The sequence below is a fragment of the Ambystoma mexicanum genome, chromosome 13, assembly GCF_040938575.1.
Source record: "Ambystoma mexicanum isolate Mex_15411 chromosome 13, UKY_AmexF1_1, whole genome shotgun sequence".
NCBI classification, from domain to species: Eukaryota; Metazoa; Chordata; class Amphibia; order Caudata; family Ambystomatidae; genus Ambystoma; species Ambystoma mexicanum.
Genome location: NC_090938.1, coordinates 416308465 through 416326864, shown reverse-complemented (window position 1 = coordinate 416326864; position 18400 = coordinate 416308465). Strand labels below are relative to the sequence as shown.

General features: G+C 44.8%; 1 protein-coding gene across 3 annotated transcripts in view; it reads right to left on the bottom strand.

Annotated features, from left to right (window-relative positions):
- METTL17 (methyltransferase like 17) overlaps positions 1-18400 on the bottom strand; it is a 480739-nt gene that overhangs the window by 292354 nt on the left and 169985 nt on the right. For all 3 annotated transcript variants that reach the window (XM_069634026.1, XM_069634027.1, XM_069634028.1), the window contains exon 5: positions 9132-9213. In XM_069634026.1, coding sequence (XP_069490127.1) covers positions 9132-9213 — 82 coding nt within the window. The remainder of the gene's footprint in view (positions 1-9131; positions 9214-18400) is intronic.

The following is an 18400-nucleotide window of genomic DNA, read 5'->3' as shown; positions in this document are numbered from 1 at the left end:
TGTGAATCTTGTCCTCCCTGAAAAATTGCGTAAAACCCTGGTGTTGTGAAACAAGAAACACTGCAAAGTTGTTGTAAGCTGATCTCAACCACAGAGGCACTCGTTTGTAATTTACTGACCTGGCATGGGAGTATACCAGGTCACAGTTTGTGATAATACTTTATGCTACTCGGGCAGGGGAGTATACCAGAACAGAGAACTTTTGCTGACATTTGCGTAAACCAAGCGTAATTGAAGTAGTAGGCCTGCAATGGGAGTAAACCAGGTGGAAGTTGATGAAGTGGTGTTAACAAATCCTCCTGACAAACTTTAATTTTTGAGTAAAATGTTATATAAACTGCTCCAGAAGTATATAATTTTTTCTAAACAAATATGTTGCTATAAATCAACCCCGACAATGACGATTAACGTTGATGCAGATAAACTAAGTATTATTCTTGGTTTATGCGAAGAAGGTTGTTACAAGTGTAAAAGAAAGAACCTTTGTTGAATAATTCTGAAGTGTTGGAACATTTGTTATCAAGGAAATGTGTTGGAGACAGGATTTCCTTATTCTTTGGAACTGTTGAACATAATCCAGCTTGAATCTGGGGAAGGGGAATTCACCCAGATCATATAAGGAGAGAGTTCTAATTTTGTGAATTTACTGTTATATGTGTTGCTTTTGAACTGCCATTCATTACATTGTTGAGTTATTATATGTACAAGTGTGAGGGACAGAAATCTTTTGTTCGAGGGATTCCTTTAGTTTATTCTAGGCAGGGAAATCCTTGTCAGGGTAGGGATAGTGATGTGTTTATCCAACCTTTTGAGTTAATGAAAGGACATCTTTTGAAAAACCTTCACAAAGTTGTCCGCCTCACATTTCTGAACCCTCACATACACCATGAATGAGATCGTGGAATCTGTGGTAAAGAATTGTTCAGCGTCTGCAGAGTGACAAGTCTAAGAAAATAAATGCAGGGAACCCGTACAGAAAACCGAGAAAAAAAACCAACTAATTGTACATTTGTTTGAATTTCTGCTGTACGAAAATTACGCTAGGCAGTGCTTCAGCCCTTGGACTGGTGTGACCAACTAGTCTCATCACCTTCGAGGATCCTGCCCTAAAGAGCCTTTGGAAATGTCCCTGGACTTACCAGTGGACTGACCAGCTCCTGTGGTCTACCTCGCCAGAAGCATCCGAGTTCAAGCCTGGAACTTCGGTGGTCGCCAGCTCAACCCACACGTCCCATTGTCCCTGAATGTCAGCGTCCAAGCATCAAGGGATCCTGTCCTGAGCAGCTTCTTTAACCGTGAATGGGAGGACGCCTATTGTCGCCTGTGTGCGGAGACTGTCATGGAACTCTTTCTCCAACCTGTGAAGTGTCCGAAGGAGGTCTGCATCAGTATCTTTCATTTCTTCCTCACCAGAGTTTGCATTAGTGCAGCTGCACCCGACCAGAAGAAACAGCGAACCCGCCATCTCCTGGGCATCATTCATGGGAAACAACAGCGGCAGATGAAGCCACCAGCGGCCTCAGATCTACGACATCTGGGAAAATCTGAGTTAACGGGGCAAGTAAACAGTGCCTCTGCCCCCACGCCCGCTGTCCCCTATAAGATAATATTGGGAACAAGTCCCTTTGTCTCCTGCACTCCGTTCCGTTCCACTCACCTTTTGGTAGTCGAACATGGACGGAGTAGCCTGAAATATAAGAACACTTTTACTTATTTCAGAAATGTTTTGTAGAATTTAGGGTTTGGACTGGTTAAGTAGGAGGATTAACATGTGTATTTATTGCATTTAATCTACTTACCTGCTTGCTGAATACGTGATGTTTAATGCATTAAAGAAACTATGGTGAATGTATATATTTGTATCAAAGTGTTCAGCAATAATATTTTCAGCGGCCAGCTTCATTTTTCAGTGTGTCCAAAGGCCTATAATAAATAACTGGTTTATACTTGCTGTCCAAATTGAATGATTGTGTGGACTCATTGAGTGTCCCTCACCTCACTCACTCTCCCGAGAATAAGCCTTCACTGCTCCCCATTAATACCTTGATTGGGTTTTGGCTAACCGCTCAGAGTTCCCTGTTCACTATGACTACTTTGGCTTCCTAAAATCTTTCCAACAGTTCAGATTCTAGAAATCTATCTTAACACTAATGGTAAACAAGTACGGTCAAGGATGAACATTGGATGGGGGTGGGAGAGTGGTGTTTAGAAAGGCACTGTGTAACGCTTATAACATTAAAACAGGGAATGACCACACAATATATAAGTAATGCACTTTATAGGGGCAGAACATCATGAAATGGTGTTCTTGTGGTGTCCTCAGTGTGTGAAACTACAATACCAGATAATGTCACCATCCAAGGCCTAGCTTTGGTCTAGATACCCGCAGGAAACAGCTTTATTGTAAGTAGGCTATCATAGGATTTAATTTTAGAGGTACATACTCAATAGGTATACCCTCATTATTATGAGAAATCAGCATTTGAAACCTTGGATAGGTGAAAAACTAAAATTCATCAGAAACAGTTTTCACTTTGTAACCTAGGATTACACTGTAGAGGATGCTGGGTCACAGGCAAGGGGACACAAAGCTGGGTACGGTGCTGCAGTCCTGTAGCTATTGTCATGCAGGGTTGGAAATTGTGGCGAGCTTGGATCTATTTAACTCCTGCTTATAGCACAGAAGATCCCGGTTAGCTTAAAAGCAACAGTTACCAGGAGCTACTCTTGGAACCCCATGACAACTGATGCTGAACAACTATGTGAATTTACGTCTGTGCATTTGGGACTATCTATAAACATTAGTACACGGCTGAGGGAGGTGGGGGGGCTCAGAACAGGGATTTTACCACATGGCAAAATCCTTGCTCCAAGTGCGAGTTGCCATCTTCCCTGCCCGTACTGTGCGCCCCGCTGCCCCCTTCCCCCCCCACCAATCCCCACTTACCTTGCCCTCCTTCGTCACTCATCGGTGCCAGCACAGCTCTGTCACGGCAATGGCCACCATGGAAAGTGAGAAGGGACTTCGAGTAGTTCTCTTTTCCCTGATCCATGGCGGCCATCTTGTTTTGTAGTTTTTTTTTCCAGGTTGAGAAACTGCAAACACGAAGTTTCTTAAATTGAAAAAAAAAATAGCATCCTGGTACAATGTTCTGGGATACTATTAGCAATAGACCCCACTGAGCAGGGGCATTAGCGGGGCAGGTAATGCCCTGACTAAAGTTAAAGCCCTCGCTTCACTCTGGCTTCAAACTGACCCAGGGCATTACCTGGCTCAGTAATGCCCCCACCCATCAGGGTTTATTGCTTAGTTATGATACATCTACATGTCATTTAAAGCTTAAGTGGTCATACATAATGGATACAATAGGTTTGCATTTTATGTGGAAGTTAGATTTGCGGAACGCTATGCACTAACTCCTCGTTCCCCAACAGTAGCTCCTGGTGACTAGTTACTGCTAGATGCCCAGGAGCTGCTTGTAGCTCCTATTTATCCAACCTTAATTTTGAGCCCTGGTCATGGGTATCATTACAGGAAAGACATGAGTTGACCCAGCAGCACAGGTAAGCAAGTGATTCTCAGCCACAAGGGGGCTTTGTGATGCAAGACACTTTTTGACAATAGGCCTCTGGTCGCCCAGTACTTCTGCCTCTAGTGTAAGAATGCACAGGGTCAAGCAGTGCAGAACCTTCTGCGAGCAGCTCCTCATCGGGGCTTGTAAGCCTGCAGTGTCCACTCTGTCAGGGGGCACCCCATTTCACGATTCACTCATCTCTTGAGAAGTCCAGTATACACAGTTCTTGGCAGCATGTTGTGCAATTTCAGAAAGATTCCAAAAGGAGCACTTTCTTGTTGTCCTCTTTGATTGGAGGAGTCTTCTCAGGTCTTTTGGGACAAGAACCAGTATTTGACAAAAGTGAAATTGCGGAATCAACTATTGTATCGGAATATTAGGAACAGAGCATAACTTTGCTTCCAATCACAATCATGCATCCTTTACAACATTTAGTGGCCATCTTGTGTGCTGGTACATTCAAAACCTCATGGGTTTTGTGACGAATCACGGGAATGAGTCACTGGTCCCAAGGAGGAGCCTTTCCCTGTAAGGCTAGGGAGGTATACCTGCTACATAATGCCCTTCTCCCTAACGGCAGAGGCAAGCAGAACCTCCTCGGGAGAGATTCCCCCTTGCGGACAAGGACTACTGTTCTGATGAGAAACTCCATTGTCCAATTCACTTAACCAAGTTAGTGAACCCTTCTGGAAAAGAACAGAACGAATCACTATACTTTTGTTATTGCAATGTCCAACCAGAAGAAATACCTCTCTGATACTACGAAGAAAACCAATGAAACAATGACGAATAGTAGTCCAACACAAAAGGAGGACTACAATGTTACGCTGGGGAAGGAGGAGACTCCAATGAGAGAGAAGCCAAGGAAGCTCAAAGTTGCGATGGCAGTGAAGCAAGTGGAGGGAAAGAGGCACAGCTTCCTACGCAGGGAGGAAGCTTACCGACTAAGGTGCCCGAGTTGCACCAGGAAGAAATAGAGCTTTGGAAAGCTGAAGGAGACGGTACCGGTCTATGCAGAGTCATCCAGACCTCTGAAGTGAGGAGAGAATATTGAGAAACTGATCCCAAACACTGAAGCCACAAAGTGATCGGCACCGCAGAGGATGTCCAGGAATGAGGAAGAGATAGACGGTGGTCGTCCTGACCACCGAAGAATCCAAGAGCTGAGCTGCCAACCCAGTTACACGGCCCCAACACCAAGAAGGTAGCAGGGAGAGCGGGAGATCCAGGGAGGTTAATGAGTATAACAAATACTATACTCTTGCTGGTCAGAGTATTGTCACAGAGGTTCAGAATCATTATTGGGTACCTCATACTTGTGCCAGTGAGAGACTATTTATTTATTCAGATTTGTAGAGCGCACTTCAGCTCGGGGGCATCGTGGCGCTTGTTACAGACAATCTCTTAGTTACATAGGGTACAATATAAAATATTTTCATACGAATAAAATATTTACATGGATTCCCGAGAGTTTCCTATTGTTTTGCCAGGAATGAGGTTAGTTTCCTGCGAAAGATCGGGAGCGAGTTTTCCGCTCTAATGTCTGCAGGAAGGGCGTTCCAAGTTTTGGCTGCAATGTAGGGGAAACTTAGACCTCCGGCTTTGGCTTTTTTGATGCGTGGGGTGTAGAGAAGGTTGGGGTATTGCGTCCTGGTGGGATGGGATGAGGATGGTTTGAGGATGGTCTCAGATAGGACGGGGCAGAGAGAGAGGCATTTGTGTGTGAGGGTGAGGATTTTGAGAGTGATCCGCTCTTTGACCGGGAGCCACTGGGCTGAGTGCCTGGAAAGTGAGATATGCTCTCTTCTTGGGATGCTAAGAGCGTCCCGGAGAGCATTGTTCTGCGTGACTTGAAGTCTGTTTAGGTTTTTGGCTGATGTGCCTGCTAGGAGGGCATTGCAGTAGTCCAATTTGGCTCCAATGGTTGCTCTAGAGAGGCAGTTGGGTTTAGAGAGGTAAGGCTTGATGGAGTTTATGAGTTTGGTGGTATGCACAGATGAGGAGGTGATTGCGCTGACTTGTCTGGTCCTAGATAGTGAAGAGTCTAGGTATACTCCCAGTGTCTTTACGGCTGTGGAGACGGGGATGATGGAGTTGTCAATGGAGAAGTTAGCGTACAGTTTGTCAAGGGTGTTCTGTTGACCTAAGTACCAAGAAGAGTTATAATCATCACTGGGTCCATCACACTCGTCCCAGTAGAAGCCAAGTGATAAGAATGAAAATTTGGATGGAAACAAGACTGTCTATGCTACTCAAGATACAAGTTGGTCATTAGAGACTTTAAAGCGTGTCTATGAAACACAAAGTGGAAGAACCTCAAGAAAGGGGAACACCTTTAAAGAGGATCTGGAAAGTCCAAGTGAAGAAAGACCAGGAAAGGTGGCCTAAGTGAATTAAACAAACTGAAAAGAGTGATAGCCAAGAACAATCTACCGAATATATACTAACAAGACTTGCTGAGGAAGCAACCTAGGTGAAGGGAGACATTCTCCTGAACTTTAGTTGTTTATTATTAGTGGAAGGGTCAGAGTAGATTATTTTTGGTGCAGGACAGACTGTTCCTTTTGACTTCACAACTGACTAGCACCGTAGTTTAGTCTTGCTAGATAGGGAAAAACCATAGTTTAGGGGAAGTGAGGCCATTTTCTTATTTAAATAAAGTCACATTAAAATTGAAAAAAAACCTAGTCTGTCTCCTTCTACTGACCCGCCACAACATCTTCTCTAGCAACACACAAGCCACTGGACAAATGTGGTCTTGGCCAGCCCCGCCCTGCCATCAGGCATCTTGATCAGGCAGTGGCCGTGGCCCCATCTATAGCCTTTCACACAAATGACACTAGGTTTTAGCTGTGCCATTTTAGAGCCTTACAAGCAGTGTCAAACTTGTTTACAGTAGGTTATTAATTACTGTTGACTAATTAATTGGAATGTTCTGCATGCCAACATGGAATCAAAGTGACGAAGAGTGCCTGAAATATTTATCAAAAGACAAAGTTCTGCGACAGTGGCAAAATAAACCTGGCCCATCTAACACAGTTGTACAGAACAATTAGATCAGTACTTTTCAACCTTTGAGTCTTGTTAGTCAGAATTGCATGCAGTACCCTCTGGGACCACCACATACAATTAGGACTACAGGTGTAAGCAAAACCAACATTTGTCTGTACTACACAGTTTTGTGGTAGCGAGCTGAGCAGCCAGGCTTATCTCAAGAGGGAATGTGAGCAGTACAAGGATGTTACACAGAGGTCTTACAATCATAGACACTTATACTAAAGGTTTCTTGGTAAAACACCTATTAATTTTATTACACAATCATTTAGAAAACATTCACTAGAAGGAGGCAACTTAATATTATACACAAATACACTTCAGTACCAAACCAATAAGTTTCTGAGTAAATTAGGCTCCCCAGAAACAGGAGCAAAATAGCATTTCATTTACTTTGAATGTAAGCAAAAAGGCACAAGTTAACAGAATAGATCACAAATACTTTCTTAGGCAGTGCAAATACTTTCAGTTCACTAGAGGACTTGATTCAGTTCAATAGGCCTAGTCCAAAGTCAATTGGCCGGTGTCTTGGATAGGAAAGAGCAGTTCTTGTAGCAAACGGTAAAGTCTTTGCCAAAGTTCTCAGAGGTAGTTTGTACGAAAAAGTATCATATGTTGGGTCACAAGCTGATTAGGCCTGCAAGTTGGGAAAGTTTCACGAACTTTCACCGCAAGAGTTAAGTCCTCTCAATCGGGTTGGCACAGTACATTAATATGAAGAAAAAGATGCAGCTGAAGACGTTGGTTCCTGGCAGTTCCTGTAGATCTCACTGTTCCTGAGCCTCAGTCGTGGGGACATGAGGGACGACGTCGGGGGACTCCTGCACTGCACGGGGATGGGTCAAACAAGCTGGCAAAATGGAAGATCTTTGGTTCAAGTAGATGTTGTCAAGCATACAAGCTGGTGTCCTCCCCCTGGTTAATCCTAACCAGCTCCAAGAATGGTATCCAGGTGGCTTACAAGTTGATTGGTCCCACCAACTCGTCCTTGAAGGGACTTCTCTGTCGAAAAGGAGCTTTGGCGATTCGGACCTGCAGCAGGGCTTCACCGGGCAAACCAACGGTCCAGGAGTTGCAGCAGCCGTCGTCGTCGTCTTCCAGTTCGTCTTCGGTTCTTTCGTTCCAGTGGTCGACTGCTTTCCAGTCTAAGAGACTCGCCTTTTAAAAAGTTTTCTCCTATTCATTCCATCCTACCTGCCACTCACCCAGCCGGGTGGCTGTCCTTGCCGGACAGTCAGCTGGCCAATCACGCCAGAGTGCATTTGTGTCTCCTAGGAGACTAGGCACGGAGTTTCATGCACCTCCCTCACTTCCTGGCCACCTCAGACACTCAGAGGCCAGAGGCAGTCTTCAATCCTGAAGCCCACCAAAGGCATGGAAACGAAGGAACCAAACTTAGTTTGCCGCGCAGAGACATACTGTAGAAGGACCTTTCCAAAAAGAAAGACGATACAAGAAGACCGGGACCTGTCTAAACAAAAGGGGCTTAAGGCGCCATCTTGAAAAACATGGTTCCTGCGATTTTTAGCTACCGGTGTTCGCGGTCGGGAAATATCATGGTAGTTTGTTGTAAAACCACTGCCACCAGCCATTAAGTTAGGAAAGGGTAGCATTTGACTGCTTCATGAGTTTCTAGACACAGGGGATACTAGGTAACCTCTCCATAACTCTATAGGAAGATAGGGGGGGCTGGGTCTAGGAATTTAAAAACACTAGTAAAGTCAATTTAACCTTACATTCTCTGGGAAACAGTAACTTAGCCCAGAGAAGGTATTTAAACTTTTGGGAAGACTAAAAAGACATCCCTGTGTTACTGCACTGAGGGTGCTGTGGAACACACATGAAAAGATGCCTAAGGAGTGATCTTAAAACACTGTAATCAAAGAACACAAGAGTAAAACACAAATCAAAATACATGAAAGTGGGAAAAAAGTCACACTCTTTCCAGTCAAAAAAAAATCAAGTCCTCAAAATCCAGCAAAGTTGCTGGGGGTCTCTAAGGGAAGGGAATTAGCACATTTATGAGAATTCTCCCTAACAGCTCTCGAGGTGGTTTGGACTAAAATTCAAATCAGCCGGAATCAGCATTGCCAATCGTAAAGGGTCATAGCCCAAAAACTCTAGAGAAGCAAAGGCTGCAGAGCCCCTAGACCATGTCCTGCCGCTGCTTCACATTTTCAGAAAGGCATATCAGTTGCAATGCTATGTCCAGACAAGAGTCAAACTGGGAACTATTTCAGGCTAGGTAGGTGTGCAAAGCAGGTTGGAAAGGAATCGCTAGTCTTTTTTTAGAACCCCATTTTATAGTACTCCATTTATCAGAGCTGGCCCAACCAATAAATGCAAATTATATATAGAAACCAAATCCTTGAAAATAAAATTATATCAAACATTATTTTGTGACAGTTGAACCGTACAAAAATAGTTCACGTAACATTCCTAAAATGTTTAAATGAACAACAGAGTACCCAGGATACCAGGAGACATCCAGGCCTCTCTCACCTCATGGAAAGCTCGCATTACTGCAGCATAGCCACTTCCGAACCGCGCTGCCAGGTAAAGCACACTCAGTTCCTTGTCATACCTGTCAATATAAAAAAGAGGCAGTTTAGGAAAATTTCAAGTTGCAACCTACTAGTCAGCCATATAAAGTCACTCACCACCTCCATTCTACACATACACAGAGCACATCATTTCTTACTCGCAAAGAGTCCATTATCCCTAGGCATTGGGTAGAGTCGAGTGCAAGTTTTAAGCCCTGGCAGACAATTGGCAAACATTCGAACTACAGGCATGGAACTAAAAAGAAATATTCAATGAAAAAAACTTAGTTAAGGGGACGTTATGGTTAAGTTGCACTAATAAACACCTATGAAATTCAATGGAAAAACATTGTTACAGGGACGTTATGGTTACAGGTAAAACCGAAAAACCGAAAAACCTCAGAAATTCACCAGTTATGGTAAGCTAAGCAACCATAACTCACACCACCACCATGCACTGCTTAGACCCAGGACATCAAAGATGACATCACTGATGACATCACATGTGAAATTAATGTTGATGAAAAGTCCCTACCTACAAGGGGTTGTTTTTTATTATGTTGGTAACAAGATGTCAGGGGTGATTGTGTAATGTTAAACATGTAATAACAAGCTAACAATTCAAGACTTACTACACACTTGTGCTGGTACAAACAATACATATTAAGACTCACAATGCTTATAATTCAGAGGCACATACTGGGAAACTAAAGTAAGGAAGAAAGAAACGGCATCATCAGAAAAGGTTAACAGCATTAAAATGTATCTTTCTGTATACAAATGAATTGTGTGTTTGAGGCCTGCTATTGCCCCATGAGCTGAGACCAAACCATAAGGAAAGTACTTTAAGAACATACGACAAGGTTAACGTTTTGATACACAGCATCGTTTGAATTTTAATATTCTGATTGGCAGTGAATAAAACCACCTGGCCTAGATTGTTCAGTGAACCAAAATAAGTGAGCCAGATATGTGATGTCATCAGTGAGGTCATAAATGACATCATTGATGTCATCTGTGAGTCCTGGGTGTTAGTCTTAGCAGTGCACAGTGGCGGCACGAGTTATGGTTGCTTAGCTTACCATAACTGGCGAATTTCTGAGGTTTTTCGCTTTTACCTGTGACCATATCGTCCCTGTAACAATGTTTTTCCATTGAATTTCATAGGTTTCTATTAGTGCAACTTAACCATAACGTCCCTTTAACAAAGTTTTTTCAGTCAATTTCATGGGTTTTTACCAGTGCATGCTATTTTCCTACAAATTACTAATATCATACTTAGCCAATAAGCAATATTTTTGTCCAATTTACAAAGTTTCACCTTAAAACTCTGCCATTTCCCAACACGTCTATACACTTTTTGCAATTTATAGAAATAATTTTGCATCCGTAGATGTCCAGGAATGGATGACTTCATCGCAGACCTTCTGGACAGTGTCACGTGACCATACGTTTGCGCGCGGCATGGTGAAGTGTTCACAAAGGCGTCTGCACTTTGTGATCGGATCCGTGCTTCGAAAACAGTTCGGAACTGCAATTTCTACTGATCTAGGAACTTTCAAATTCGAAATGTCCCTTGCACACCTCCTACACCTTTTCCTACTCAGAAACTAGAAGTGCACGGCATGACACTTCATATGTGTCAACAAGCAACAGCACGAATAAATAGCTTGGAAAAATGTATCTCCAACACAGCCGGATTGGAGAAAAATGTACTTAGTCTAAACTACAGAGTAATTCTAAAACGCAACCTTGACGTACAACAAGGTTTAGTCAATGGAGCAATTGGTATAGTTGTTTGCTTCCAAACATATTGACATGACAACATTTAGTTTATCAACATCCACTTTGACAAACTTGCAGAAGTTAAAAATAATTGCCCGGACAATAGCAGGTTTCCTTCTTTACAAAGATATGTACGTACGCTATCACTATTCACAAATCACATGGTCTAACCCTAGCACAAGCATTGATTGTCATTGGCAGCACAGTCTTTAAAGAAGGTGCACGTTACTTAGCACTTTCACATTAGTGTACACTCAATGGTCTATTCCTAGTTAACTTTGATGCAAACAAAGTCAATGCGGACATTCCTTGCATCCTGGACTACAACAGGCTAGGGGCACTATACACCACCCGCCCCATCTAGATATGTATAGTGTACCTCAAAAAATGTAAATCCTTTTAAAAGACAATCGAAACTATAGCAGATTTCCCAACAATACCACCAACACAAAAAAAAACGACCAACTCCTTCTGCATCAAACAATAAAACCACAAAATGGTCTAGTACAAAATCAACTGCACATACATCAGAAAAGAAACACAAAAATCGCTCTTCTCCAGAAACATCTGCAGACCCATCAAACGATCCATAAACACTCTCTGGTCCATTTAAATTCAAAAACATAACTGGAGTATATAGTTATGCTAATGTGACAATTAATATTCTCTTTCAATTGCCACCAATTGTTTATAACATTTACTTAAACGGCTCTGACGAGTTGTGTTTGAAAATGTTCGTCCTTCACAGAAATGCCACAAATAATCCTGACAACACTTACAGTGTCTCAGGTATAAGGCACGAATTAGACTACTGTGCAGGAATGGTAAAATCTACCATAAACACATAGGAAGATCCAGAAGAATTCCTAATGTACTTACTACAAGTACTGGAAACCCAAAACATCCCTATAAATGGAATCTTCCAGATTTCATACATGTGGAAAGATACATGCACTCTCTGCAACCATGTTTCACAAGACCACATCCCTAATGAACAATTTGTAGATGTATCCATACCAAATTCTTAATCCATTCCATCAGCTTCTGCAGAATGCAAATCATAGCATATTTGGACCTTTTTGCAATTCAGATCATCACCATACATATAAACTCACATCACCAATATGTCATTCTAATGCTTCTAAGGTAAATTGCAGATGGTACATAAAATAACTAAGCTTACAGGTTACACACACGGCCAAGTATCTCTTGGAAAGAAAACCTTCACAACAGTAGGTATAATATACCACACTGGTGCCACAACCACGTTGTCAGGGCACTACACTGCATATGTCAAAAAAAGAAGTGGTTGGTTTGAATGTAACAATACCTCTGTTACTCCAAGACATAGGTTACCAGCAAATTTAACAAATGCCTACTTAATATTCCTGCAACCCAAATTTAGTCACTAAACTATAGCATAATTAACAGTAAGAATACGCCAACAGCTATCTAACTACTTGAAAAACACCCTTCATTGCAAAGCACTTCAAATACGCCATCTCAATTCTTATATGACAAAACATCTAACCTCCAATGTAGTTAGAATACGCCAACAGGTATCTAACTACTTCAAGCATTCCCTTAATCAAAATATACTTCAAACAAACATACCATCACCCTTACACTCACGGAAATGTAATCGATTTTTTGAATCCAGTACGGATTTTGTTTCCCAATGATTATTTAGTGTCGATACAACAGCAGTGTGTCATACACTAATGTTGTACCAAACATAGTACTTAGAATGTATTGTTTATGAGGGACTAAAAAAGAAAATGTATGTTTAGAATTGTATACAACTACAGCTTTTGAACTATCCTGCTTAACAGATTGTACTGTTTCTTTTCCACAGAAAATAAACCAGAGATTGCAGCCGCATAATGCTACAACACTAAGTAACCACAGCAATTATAATCATATTCTATGAGCACTTTATCATAAGTACCATATACAGTTCAATCACATCATTCCTCCATATTAAACACTTTGTACTCCCACTACATTACCTACAATTACTATATACATATTGCAACTATGGTGATTCTGGCCATGCTCCTACTACATTACGACATGCATTACTTACCGTAAAAGCATTTCTGAGGATTGTATCTGCTTAGATTGACATGCTGTGCATATGGTCCGACATCCAGTGGTAACCGCGGAGTATTGCATCTTGTCTTTCGGGGAACCAAAAGGGGACGTCGGCATAGGCATGTCTAAAACACTATCCCTATCGTGACGTGTGTAGTACCCAAAATCCCTCACGCGCCGAGGTCTCTCCGATTGTATTTTTTCTGCCATGCGGGAGCCCAAGGCTAAAGTGAGCGAGTACATGAAGAGAGAAATTAGTAAGAAGCCTATGTTCCTTCCACCCCGAGCGGGGAGGCAGGGAGGGCGCATGTGAATCTAAGCAGATACAATCATCAGAAATGCTTTTACGGTAAGTAATGCATGTCTTCTGATGCTTGTTAATTTGCTTAGAATCACATGCTGTGCATAGACTAGCGAGCAGTACCCGGAGTTGGAGGTGGGTTGTGAGAAGGAACAGTAGAAAAAAGATGTCTTAGTACTGCTTGTTCCACCTGAGAATCAGCCCTAGAATGAGTGTCTAGGCAATAGTGTTTTGTAAAGGTGTGTACAGAACTCCAGGTTGCCGCTTTGCAAATGGACTCTAGGGGAACATTTGCAATGAATACTATGGATGCCCCAGTGCCTCGAGTAGAATGTGCTCTAGGCTTGAAGGGCAGTTCTCTCTTTGCAAGAGTAACATAGTGTGATGCATTTGACAATCCACCTTGATATTGCTTTAGAGACAGGATCCCCTTCTCTACCAGCTGCCACTGAAACAAAGAATTGTTTAATCTTCCTCAGTGGTTTAGTTCTATCCATGTAGAACATGACTGCCCTGTGCACATCTAGTTTGTGAAGACTTCTTTCGGCCATGTTAGTAGGTCTCTGGAAGAACGTGGGTAGTTCGATTGACTGGTTCACTGGAACTTCGAAATACATTTCGGCGCAAATCTGGGATGTGCGCGCAGAACTACCTTATCTTTGTGGACTGTAACAAAGGGGTCCAAAACCGAGAGGGCCTGTAGTTCGCTAACTCTTCTGATAGAAGTGATAGCTACTAGAAAGGCTGTCTTGTACGTCAGGTCTTTCAGACTAGCTTTATGCATAGGCTCTAAAGGGGGTCCCATGAGCCTAGTTAAAACCACATTTAGATCCCACCCAGGGGCTGGGTGAGTGATGGGGGGATACATTCTTTTAACCCCTTCCATAAAGGCTTTAATCACAGGTATTTTCCACCACGACACCTTCTGCTGTGAGGTGGTGTAGGCTGACAACGCCGCTAGGTGAACCTTTAAGGAATTGAAGACCAACCCAGAGTCCAACAGATGGGTTAGATATAACACAATGTGTGAAGGCGAGCAATCGGTGTGATTGACGCCTTTGGAACTGCACTGTTTCCATTTGCTGGCATAGCAATAACGTATGTTAGGCTTTCTTGCCTCCCTCAGTATGTCCATGCATCTTTGAGGGAGTTGCAGATGTCCAAACTCTAAGACCTCAGGAGCCAGACTGCTAAGTTCAGAGTTTGTGGGCATGGGTGCAGAGTCTCCCCCTGTCCTGAGACAACATGTTGTACGGGCAGGGCAGCTTGCCTGGTGGGGAGATCGACATTTCCATCAGGTGCGCGAACCAAGGTTGGCGGGCCCACATGGGAGCCACCAGAATCATGGTGACTCGTTCCTGGTGCATCTTGTGTACTATCTTGTTCAGAAGGGGAGTCGGGGGGGGGGGGGGCGTAGACAAATTTCTCCGACCAAGTTATCCAGAGACCGTTCCCCTTGGATCGGTTCTGGGGGTACCTGGAGGCGTAATCTTGGCATTGGCCGTTCTCCTGAGTAGCGAACAGGTCGATCTCTGGAAACCCCCATTCTGCGTTGACGTTGGATACAATGTCTTCGATTAGCCGCCATTCGTACTCTTCTGGCAGAGGAAAATCTCTGCTGAGTACGTCTGCCAGCAGATTGAGTTCCCCTGGAACATGTTGGGATATCAGGAACATCTTGTGTTTGAGAGCCCATATCCAGATGTTTTGGGACAGCTTGGATAGCCCTGGAGAGTGAGTGCCCCCCTGTTTGTTCAGGTAATACATTGCTGTTGTGCTGTCGGTTAGGACCAGCACCGTCTTCCTTTGCAGTTGCTCCTGAAAGGCTTTCAATGCTTTGAACACTGCTAGTAGCTCCAGTAAGTTTATATGGTTGGACGTTACCTGAGGGGACCACACTCCGTGCGCTGTCTGTTAAAGCAGGTGAGCCCCCACCCCGTGAGAGATGCGTCTGTCGTGAGAATGGCTTCCACTGCAGGGGTGGTGAAGGTTTTCCCCTTCAAGAGGTTCTCCCTCGACCACGACTGCAGAGAGAGAACGAGGGCTGGCGAGATAACTAACAGATCTTCCCATTGTGCGCTGGCCTGACACCACTGGCTGTTGAGCCACTCTTGCATGGGACGCATGCGCAGCCGCGCATGGGACGCATGCGCAGCCGCGCATGGGGAACCAAGTATATGCATGACGTCATCATCCCTAGCAAACGCATAGCTTTGCGTACCGTCACCTCTCGACTGGCTACATACTGAGGAACCTGAGAGATCATGTTCTGAACCCTCTCGCTGGACGGGAAGACTAACCCGTCTTCCGTACGAATTAGAGCCCCCAGGAACTGTTTTACTTGGCTGGGGACTAAGCTGGATTTCTTTTCGTTGATAGAAAATCCCAGGCTGAACAGCAGGTCTACTGTGTTTTAGGTGTTCGAAAAACAAACGTCGAACGAGTCCCCCGTGATGAGCCAATCGTCGAGGTAAGGGTAAACTGGAACTGAAAGTCTGCACAGGTGTGCCGCTGCCACTGCCAGGACCTTGGTAAACACCTTTGGTGCCGAGGCTATGCCAAAGGGGAGTACCTTGAACTGGTAGTGTTTGTCCTGAATCACGAACCTTAGGAATTTTCTGTGCGCTGGCAGCATTGAAATATGAAAGTATGCATCTTTCATATCCAATGTTGTCATGAAGTCCCCCTGTTTTAGCAATGGGATCACCTCTTGCAGTGTTACCATGCGAAACTTCTGGGGCTTTATGAACTTGTTCGCTGGGCGCAGGTCTAGAACAGGACGCATGGTGAGATCCTTTTTGGGTACAGGGAAGTACACTGAATAGATACCCTCGTTTACTTGAAGAATCGGGACGGCTTCTATGGCGTCCTTTCCCAGCAGCGCTTCCACCTCTTGGATCAGGATCTGCAGATGTTCCAGTGAAAGGCATCAATGTTTTGGCGGTCTGAACTGTGGAGGTCGAGCTAATTCCACGCAGTAACCATGGGCAACCGTCTTTAAGACCCACTGGTCTGAAGTTATCCTCTCCCATGCCTTGAGGAAAGAGGTTAATTGCCCCCCGACCGCGGAGACATGGGAAGGGACCTGGACTTGGTGGTCATTTCTGACCCGAAGTTGCCGCTCCACTGGAATTGGAGCCTCTGCCTCTATTCTTTCCATGCTTCTGAGTCCTCTGGGGGTAGTAAGTGGGGCTTGCAGCAGGTTGACTTGAGTTGAAGTTGCCCGTGCCGAAATTGTTTTGAGCGGCGCAGGCTTGTCCTCGAAAGGTCCGCCGAGAATTACTGCCCCTCTGTGAAGAGGGTTTTTGGGAAATCTGGTGCAGCGACTTCATAGTTTCGTGCTCCTTCGGCTTTCTCCAACGCATCGTCTACCACCTTCCCGAAGAGGTTTGTCCTCTTCGATGGGTTTGTTGATAATGGATGCCTGCGTGTCAGGCCTGAAGCCCGACGTGCGCAGCCACGTGTGCCTCTTTAGGAGAGTACCCTGTGCGAGAGACCTGCCTGCTGTCTCTGCGGTGTCCAGGGTATTCTTTACAACATTCTGATTGGCAAGTTTGCCCTCCGAGACAATGGCGAGAAGCTTGGCTCTGGTTGGTTCCGGAACCTCCTGAAGGCCTTCCTGGAGTAGGTTCCATTGGGCGTTGACGTAGCTTGCCAGTAACGTCGTGTTATTGGCAATCCGGACGGTATAGGCCGCCGCCGACATAACCCGTTTGCCTAAGGCATACAACCTTTTGGACTCCTTGTCCGTGGCAAGGGGAACCCCTGCTCTCTTGCGAGTGTTGGTCACCACCAGCGAGTCTGGGATTGCGTGTCCTTTGATATAAAGCGGGTCGGTGGGGGAGGGCCAGAAAAGTTTTTCGACCCTTGGGTTCACAGCCCTAGTCTGAGCGGGTGTGAATAAGGAAGGGGCCAGTAGTCTCTTTATAGAGCTCAAGAGAGGGATAGAATGTCCTCCGCGAAATCTTGTTCGGGCAAGGCTTCAAGCGTGGCAATTTTAAAGAATTCCGCTGCTTTTTTCAACATGTTGTTGAAAGCCATTTGATCATCCACCGGGGAAGCTTGTCGAATCGGGGTGGATGGGGGAGAGTCGAGGCAAACGATCATCCTGCTGGGTGTCCTCCCAGTTGTCTGTTGCCCCTTGATCTTCCCCATAGTTTTCCAGAAAAGACGACTCTTCTTCTGTATAGATGTCTCTATACGTGTCCATCTGGACATCTTCTTGATAGTCAACTTAGTGTTGGACATCTAGGTGTTGGGCATCTTGTGTTTGAGGGTTGGGGTCTACCCGAGCTTTTTTCGGCGGAGGTTGATCAGAAGCACTGAAAAACTGCTCCAGCCGATCCATACACCCTTCGAATTGCTCCGTGGTCCACTTGGATGACCCAAATGGACCTAGCTGAGTAGGAACCGTGTTCTCTGCCCTAAGGCGTTGAGAGGATCTCCTCAGGGTGCTTGAGAGGGGTACCTGGCTTTCTTCGTAAGAGTCTTCGGGATCGTCTTCCAAATCCGTGGAAAACTTTTCGGCGGATTGGCCCATGACTGTGGGCGGAACAGGTACTAGGCCCACCGCTGTTGCAATTCTATCGATGCTCTTACGGATAGTCACCGAATCTTCGGGAGACAACGCCTCCGATGATGTGTCAGCAGTGAAAATGTCTTCCACGGCTCTAGAAGGGCCAGCGGATGGCTTCTCGGGTAGAGGCCTACTCGTAGTTTTCGGGCATGTACGGGCCTTGGAAACCGTCGAAGTTTCTTGTTTTGAAACTTCGTGTGTGTAATTGGGGATTAGCGCCCTTGTTATGTCTGTTATGCCCAGACGTCATGCGCTGCTGCGGATGCAGGGAAGGCTTCGGATCAGACCGATCCGTGGGCGCTTTCGCCTTCTTCGACGAAGTCGTCGAGGAGGGCGCTTGGGTTGTGTGCTTTGTGCGGTGCGATTGTATGCCCCTGTCGCCGGATGTGGTCTCTGTAGCAAGACCGGAGTCGAGCCTGGAAGGGTCGGGGACGGGCGTGGCGGCTCTATAATAGTCCGCCTCAAGGTCTAT